This window comes from Aplysia californica, unplaced genomic scaffold (assembly GCF_000002075.1).
Source record: "Aplysia californica isolate F4 #8 unplaced genomic scaffold, AplCal3.0 scaffold00171, whole genome shotgun sequence".
Classification (NCBI taxonomy): Eukaryota; Metazoa; Mollusca; class Gastropoda; order Aplysiida; family Aplysiidae; genus Aplysia; species Aplysia californica.
This window is the reverse complement of record NW_004797441.1, coordinates 242609-251118: the sequence shown is the minus strand read 5'-3', so window position 1 is coordinate 251118 and position 8510 is coordinate 242609. Positions and strand designations below refer to the sequence as shown.

At 39.2% G+C, this 8510-nt stretch overlaps 1 protein-coding gene across 1 annotated transcript in view; it reads right to left on the bottom strand.

Moving 5' to 3' along the window:
- Positions 1 to 8263, bottom strand: part of LOC101847654 (serine-rich adhesin for platelets) — a 12281-nt gene extending 4018 nt beyond the window's left edge. Inside the window, exons 1-3 of the mRNA XM_005098047.3 lie at positions 7398 to 8263; positions 5423 to 5769; positions 42 to 4787 (exon numbers count right to left, since the gene is read on the bottom strand). Coding sequence (XP_005098104.1) covers positions 42 to 4787; positions 5423 to 5769; positions 7398 to 7660 — 5356 coding nt within the window. The 5' untranslated portion in view covers positions 7661 to 8263. The remainder of the gene's footprint in view (positions 1 to 41; positions 4788 to 5422; positions 5770 to 7397) is intronic.
- Between the last annotated feature and the right edge of the window lie 247 nt (positions 8264 to 8510).

The following is an 8510-nucleotide window of genomic DNA, read 5'->3' as shown; positions in this document are numbered from 1 at the left end:
GGAGGTAGAGAAATACTTAAGAAGAAGCCAAGCTCACATACCAACAGAACTCCTGGTGTCTGTGCCAGACGCCTGAACCTCTGCAGTAGTGAACTGACTGGATGCAACAGTTGTCGTCACCGTAGTTGTTGTCGTTGTTGATGTGGATGTTGTGGTAGTTGGGACTGTAGTTGTTGTGGGTGGTGATGATACACTAGCTACAGACATCTGCCCAATAGTGGAGTCATACGTCCAGGTAAAAAACTCAGTGCTTTCAGCGGTTGGTGATTCTTCTGATTTGGTGACAGACACAGAGCTGCTTTCTGAGTCCAGCTTGACATCGTCTCTCACAATTTGAGCAGAAGCCGTTTCTGTCTCCATCTTACCAATGCTTCCTTCTTCTTCCCCCAAACCAATCCCTGTGACTCTGCCTCCTGATTTGGTGACAGACACAGAGCTTCTTTCTGAGTCCAGCTTGACATCCTCTCTCACAACTTGAACAAAAGTCGTTTCTGTCTCCATCTTGCCAGAGCCTGCTTCATCTTCCCTCAAACCAAACCCTGTAACTCTACCTCCTGGGATTATAACATGTCCAGAATCTGTTGTATTGGCTTCCTGGGTAACAATTGCTGAGGTAGTTACCGTCGACATTATGGTGGTTGTTGATGTGGAAGTTGTCATGAAGGCAAAAGATGTTGATACGGTCGAAATGGTCTCAGCAGCTACACTTCCACTGCTGAAAGGGTAAATGTCCATGCTGCTGCTATATGGTGCATTGTGAAATGAGGACTCAGAAACAGTATGCGTGCCCTCCATTGATCCAGCCTGACGAAGTAGATTATCTAAATCTTTTTGACTTTTATCAGTGAAACTTGATTCAAAATCTTCCGGTATTTGCTCTTTCTCACTGACTGTGTCCCTTTCAACCCCTCTCTCAACAATCTCATGACTACCAGTAGGGACAACTGTTTCTGTAACTCTCTGTGAATTTTCTTCACTACTTGCTCTTCTAACACTCACAATATTGAAACTTTCAGCTGACGCTTGTACTGTATCTGGAAGAAATCTCAAGTTTACAGTATTGCTTCCCTCCTGCTCAGCTTTCATGTCACTAGAACTTATAGAAGAAATTGTCAGATCTTGGCTTTGACCAGCTGCTGTCATGTCAACATTTAATCCTAGATCACCAGACACAGGACTTTGGCAGGAAACCTGAACATCAATGTTGCTCCCCACTGCTCTATTCTCAACACTGTCCTGATGTCTAGTTTCAGAATCCCCTTCAAGGATCTGTTCTGCTGATGGAAGATCGCCAAAACAATCTCCTTCACATCCTGTCTCGACCTTTTCACCCTCAACAATTTGTATTTCTCCACTGATTGTGTTAAAAGTCACAGTCTTTTCTTCTACACCGACAAGAGTTGGCGAGCATGTTTCTGTTGCATTATCTTCAGAATATGAATCTTCATTCCACAGTTCTAGAGCAATGTTCTGGGCCACTAAATTTTGAGAACAATCCACTTTCGAATCTATGATGTTGTCATAATCTAATAACCTAACTTTTATTTGGTCTTCCCTGTCAGAGTCACAAGTCTGTATGATTTCAATATAATGCATGGCATTTTCATCCCCAGTGGATATGTCTTCTCCATTGATTCCATCGATCTCCTTATTTTGGCTGTCATCAATGTTTTGACACATTGCATTTCCATCTTCTTTCTGAATACTGGTTTTCTCCTGACTGCAGATAGGATCAGTTGATGAATCAACAGAATCTAGTTGATAGACATTTCCTTGAAGTTCTTGTGAACCACTATTATTCTCAATTTCTACATTTTTATGCTCATCATATTCTCTTGCCTCATTGTTTCCATTATTAGTATCTTGCACATTGTCCAGGTCTGGTAACATCATTTCACTTAAAGTGAAAGCTACAATATTTATATCCTCACCCTGAACTTTCTCCTCTACTGTTCGATTCTTTTTAGAAACATCTTTTTTCTCTGTCTTGAGGTTTAACTTGGTTGGCAGCAAATCCTGTGATTCAGACTGACTAGCTTCTAAATTTTCCTTTGGTGTTTCATGCCTTTCCTCCACAAACCCAGTTTCCCTTTCAAGCTCAACACAAGGACATACCTCTCTCTCCTCAACTTGAAGAGAGCGAGCAATATTTAGAGCGACAAGGTTATTTGTGTAGCTGCGTAGCTCAGCAGAGTGGTTGGAAGCCATCAGGCTGTCTCCATAGTAACCACTGTCTCCTTCTCTGAGACTTCTAGGACTGGGAAAAGATGCATCATGGGACTGGGGAATATTTAGAACTTCAGAAAGCTCATCTGCTTGTTCTTCTTGAGACTCATTTGAACTGTTTACAGCTATAACAAACGTTGAGTGAGTAGTTTTAACAGAGAAATCAACTTGGGCTTTTTTGCCAGTGTCTTGATTATTTCTGATCTTCTCTTTCACAGATAAATCTTTTTCAGTACTTTTCACAAGCTTCTCCATGTCTGTTTGAGTTTCTACTTCACTGCATGCATCTGGCTTGACTGTAGTTGCTTGAGTGGGCAGTCCCAACTTAGAATTCTGGGAACTTATCTCCTCCATCTGATCAGTATTAGTCCTACTGACCTCAGGCTCAACAGTTGAAACAATGTCTTGTGAGAGTACCTGAGCTACTAAATTTGAAGAGCCAATCTCCTCAGTTATGACATTGCTCACAAACTGTGAGTAATTCATATCCACATCGTCCTTTCCCCCATCTACAAAAGTAGTGGCACTTTGCGAAGGGACTTTATCCAATTTTCCTTCAGTCTGTTCAGCTTTGGAAGAAACATGCCCTACCTCCCCTGTTTGTCTTTTCTCAATACTTTCTTCAACTGCATGACTACTTCTTTTGCTCATATCCTCAAGTATTTCAGAGGCAATGTATTCAGTGACAATGTTCAAATTTGCTTCCAAAGGTTCCTTACTGGAGTCACCCTGCATCATGTCATTATTATTTTCTACAAAAACATTGTTGCAAACTGAATCCCTTTTTCGAAAGTAACTTTGAATAGAACGCATGACTTCTGATGATTCATCTAATTGCCAGTCACCGGTCTCTGAAGCTTCAGAGACACGAGTTCTATCAACTGTGCCAGTCATGTTTTCAAACTTTGATCTTATCTGCCAACCTCCACTAGGACTTTGATTTGCAATACGTAAAGCTGTTGCTGTTCGATCAACATAATCATGTTCTTCATCGTAAAAAGTCTGCCGCTCTGCCTTCAAACTGTATCCATTTACAGAATCTGATGACATATTCTCATATTCAGTACACAAGAAATTTGAGGACAGAGGAATGGAAAGCCAGTCATCTGACACAATATCATTGGATAGATTCAGTGCAATGATATTGTCATCCACTTCGCTGAGATCTTCACTACTTGTGTCACTGATAGTCTCAGCTGTTTTTGTTCTCGCACAGGCATCAATGATATCTGTATCTCTGTACCTGACTTGGTCAAAGGTTGTAGTATCAGCCCAATCTGTTTTGTCATTACATCGAAACAGTTCAAAACTTGAGTAATTTGCAAACTTCTTTTTAACTCCACATCGGTCATTTTCCAGCACATCACAAATCAGTTCATGGTAATGATTCCTTGAATTGATTGAGTTACCATTGAAGTTTGAGACATTATTTTCATGAGCAGGCCTCACGTTTTGGAAAGTTCTTTTTGGGGTATCAAATGCAAATTGAAATATCTCCTCAGTTTTACGCCAGATATTTTCTGTTTCAGACAGCTGGGTATCAGACGATGTGTTTGCCATTTGGGAGTCGTCAATTACATGAGAAGCTTTACAACCTTGTTGAATGCCAAGTCCATTCACAGCCATCTCAGATTTGTACTTCGATTTCCTCAAAGGATTTGCACTGTGCTCCTGTGGGATTGTCTGTCCAAAATGGGTGTCAGATAAACTAGCTCGTCTCTTTCCTCTAGTACAAAGTCCACTTAATTCAAGGTCTGAAGAAGAATCATTCAACTTCAGTCTTTCATTAGATCTAGATGGTTCAACATCCCCACCATGTCTCAATGAGTTGGATGGAAAGAGACTCCAAGAACTAATGTCTCCATTGCTGATATTTCCCTTGCCTAGAAGAAGAGAATTGGGCATTGAGTGAGAATAAAGCTCTTGGTCATTAGAATGTGTGCCATAGTGGGTATCTTTCAAGAGCACTTCTCTCATCCCAACGTAATCATTATATGTCTTCTCTTTGTGATCAGGTCTACAAGGATGATGTACTCTATTTTGTGAGTGACCATTTTGAGTCCCAACAAAAGTTTCAAGCTTACCTTTCGCCTGAAAGTCATCTTGGCAAGAAAAAGAAAAGTTTGAGGATTCTCTCAGAGAGTAGCTACTAATCCTGTCCTTGAACAAAAAAGATGATTCGACAGGCTCATCTTTTTCCAATGTGTGAACACATTGACCACATCTGGTGTGCCCTTGAAGGTAATCAACAGCATCACTTGTGCCGAGTGTATCCCGTGATTCATCTTGTAGTCTATTCCAGGACTCACAATCATAACGCACACCAGACCACTGACGGCACTTGCGTTTGTCATTCATCCATTCATCCTCTGAACTTGACATACAAGAGCTGACATGGTGACTTCTCTCCCTTACTTTTGGGCATTGACCACAGACACAACCATTATCAAAGTTGAGTTGAACTTCCTTATCTTTATGTAACTTGGATATCAGACCGAACTTCTTTGACACTTCAACATTAAACTTCAACCAACTTTTCAGGCTCTCAGCGTGTCCAGTAACTGAAAGCGAAAAATATCAAACTCAATGTAAACAAATTGCCTAAAGAAATATCTCAGACTTTTGATTCAAAGTCACAATAAACTAGAGTGAAACACAGAGAATTCATGCACAAATATTTGAACAAAAAGGCATTTTGTTAGATGCCTAATAATAAAAAAGCTACCAAAAACGTGCATCTTCTCCCCAATCTTCATTCAATACCTTCTTTTCCTCAAGTACCCAACATGATCTACCAAATTCATTATCTTGATTCTTGATGTATTCAGTTTTCCCTCTTTTATTCATTTTGAGTTTTCTCTGACATAACCTGCCCTTCTTTCTTCCCACTATCTAACGGTAGTATTTCTTGTTCATCCCTCTTAAAACAGTAGGATATTTCAATGCATGTTGATGCAACAGTAATGTTTGTTTGGGTAACTGCAAAATGATTCATATCAGCTCAAAATGATATAAAGTACCTTGAAAAAACTTTAAAAGCAGATACACAAAACAAGAGTTTAACAGCAAGTGAGCAATAATCCTACAGGAGAAAAACTAGAAACATGACAGGGCTGAGTCATTGGAAAGAAAGGTGTCAAGTCTACTTTGAGAGATTGACAGGTTAAAAGGGGAAAGTAGTAGAGCACCAACATACCTAGTTTCAGCACAGAAGGGGATAAACTCTGCCCAACAAATGTCTCAATTTCCCTCCAGCTGTTCGTATCCTGCCTCCAATCATCCTGCAGGTAGACACAGCTACAGGAGGGGAGAAGGGACAGGACTACATCATGAGAGACACCTAAAGCCACGACAATCAAGTGCTCCCTGAGATTCGGTGCAGCCATCAGTTCTTGAAACACAGACATATGGAGATACCTTGGAAGGCAATCTTCTATGAAGCCAGGTGTGAGGACCATGATGGAAAGCCATGATCCTTCCAGAACACGCTCCAGTTCTGTCATGAGATTGCTGCCAGCTCGAAAATCTCTGTCATGGAAGTAACTGAAATCAAAGAGAGATAGTACCGTCACATTATTATAATTATCTAAAATACCCTGTGCCATGAATCTAGATCCTGCCCCGACTCACGTTATACTTTTTGTTGGTTTTTTTTGGGGGGTTGCTATAAAGTTTGAAGAAAGTGCCTTCCGTAAACTAAACCAAAAGGATCTGAGTTGAATGCAACTTTGAGAGCATTTAAGAGACAACTGTGCCTGTGTAACATGAGATACAAAAATGTGCAGCAGGTCTCTCAAAGTTTTTTAATTTATTTCTTCAAGAGTCATAGAAAGTTAACACAATTTCCTTTAAGCACGTTGTAGACATACTTCAGTCATAAAACATAGATTACTTAGCATCTGTGTTTGTCGCGGCCGCAATTTTTCGGCAATTTTCGGTCTGCGAACCGCGGCTGCGATTTTTGCATTTTTTTCAACAACAAAAAAAATAAATGAATAAAAAATAAATAAAATAAAAACACTCCACCATCGGGGAATAAAAAAATCAAACAAAAAACGGGGAGTAAAAATCGACACACAAAAAAATTATTAAAAAAAACAAAACCTCTCTACTTTTAGAGAGAAAGAAAGTTTATTTTCACTTCAGCTTCACTTTGTCTCTTTCTCACTTGTTGAAACCACGTTGATTTGTTTTTTTCATGTGAAGAATATAAGTACATTACATACTATTTTTATATATATATATAATATATATTGCAGTTACTCTTTAATTTTCCCCTCTTTGTTGTGCTTTAATTTATTGGAGTGTTAATTTTTTTCCTTGTTATTGTTCTGATGTGTTGTCTTTCTGGGGGGGGGGGGTTGTGATTATATAGAGTAATATCATTTAATTTGATCTTGTTCCTAATTCATTTTTATGTGTTATGTTAGATCGTGGGTCCACCAAAACCGTATCCTGACACTGGCAGGCACCTTGTGTGTGATTCCATATATTACATGTAATATTCTGTACTTTTTTTCGAATTACGTACGTTTTTAGGGTTCAAATGGCAATCTTCAGAAGGTTTGACACATGTTTTTACACTCTGTGTGGCTACAAACTACAAATGATATTCTGGTTGCTTAATTAAAAGTTAAAACAGAGCACAAAAGAAATTCTGGTACTTTAGATTAAGTTACCGATATCAACATACTGCTGTATACGACATCGTCACAGAGAATTGAAAGCTTGGAAATTATTTGCAACTTTTATGACAACTTTTGCTATTTTTGTGGCAGCTTTTGGCAATGTTTGGACCAAAAAATTGCAACAAACGCAGATGCTAGGATTACTTTGATATTCCTTCATTTGTACAGAGAGGGCAACATCCCTATAAATTTATGATCAATTGATAGCATGTGACGTTTGACAAAGACAGTCTAAAACTTTGAGAACTAGACAGTGTGGGCATTACACCTACTCTCGACTATTCAAACAAAACCAAAGCCAATTTCAAGTACCCACTCAGAAAAAAAAGAATGTTTTTTATGTATCTTAAGTCAAGAGGTGAGCTTCAGCCCAACATCTCAGCAGATTAGAAATATAATAAGAGGTACAATATATTACAATACAAGCAAATAAACCTTGTGATCTGATGACGGAACAAAACAAGTGTACCTTAAAGTACTTACTTGTTAACATAACCCAACTTCTCCAACCGTTGCACAAGATGACAAGTAAAGTCCAGAGCCAGTGCAGAGTCAGATGTTCTTGACAAAGAGCTTTGAGCATGGTTGTAAATCACATTGAAATGGTAGATGTAGTACCGAGGAAGTGGTTGCCTTGGCCAGAGAGATATGGATGGTCTCCACAGTCCAACTTCCCTCTGGGCCCCATCATTATCTTGCCGTGCATGAGAGGGAGGCTCATTTGGTAAGTGCAGACAACCAGGCATTTTATTTCATTATGTTTTACCCATTACAGAAAAGACACTGTTCTTCCAGATGGCACTTGGTACACAGTGAGCAAGTTTCACTTCCTAACAAAGGAAAAAAAAGAATGTTATGATGCATGGAAACAACTCATCATTCACAATGAAAATTAAGAAAAGGAAATAGAAGAATTATAGATTTTTTAATAAGATACTCTCCGGGTGCAGAAGCAACAACAAAGGACTAAAACTTGGAAGAAGATTTTAGAATTTTGATTAGAGCTCTCTGAAGAGCACACATTAGTGCAGGTCGAGTGCGTGGAATCGGGATCCGTCATATAATTTGTAAGCCTTGTTATTGAACGAAAGAGTTCGCGTTCCATTAGAAGGGTGATAGTATTATAACTATATTTTAGCTTTCTGTTAAAGATTGGCAGATTTTCAGAGTTACTAGCACTTCATCTTTCTCTCTCTCCGTTCTTACAACTCTCACACTAAATCAAATAGGTCTACTTGAGATATTCAAGTTTTCACTCTACTTTGAGTTTGACAGTTTGAGCAATAATTTCTGTCTTTCGCATTTATAAAAAGAATCATGACAGCAATGAAGACTACGCACTTGAGTGTGTGTGTGTGTGAGGTTGTGTGTGTGTGTGTGAGGTTGTGTGTGTGTGTGTGTGTGTGTGTGTGTGTGTGTGTGTGTGTGTGTGTGTGTGTGTGTGTGTGTGTGCGTGTGTGTGTTACTTTCTTGTAACCCGTCTGATGCAAGAGTTCATGCTGTCATTGTTATGTAAGTTGTTTTAAGTGCGTCAACAACATTGCACCATCATATCTTTGAGACATGGTCATCGAATATATACCATCTTGGCCTTTA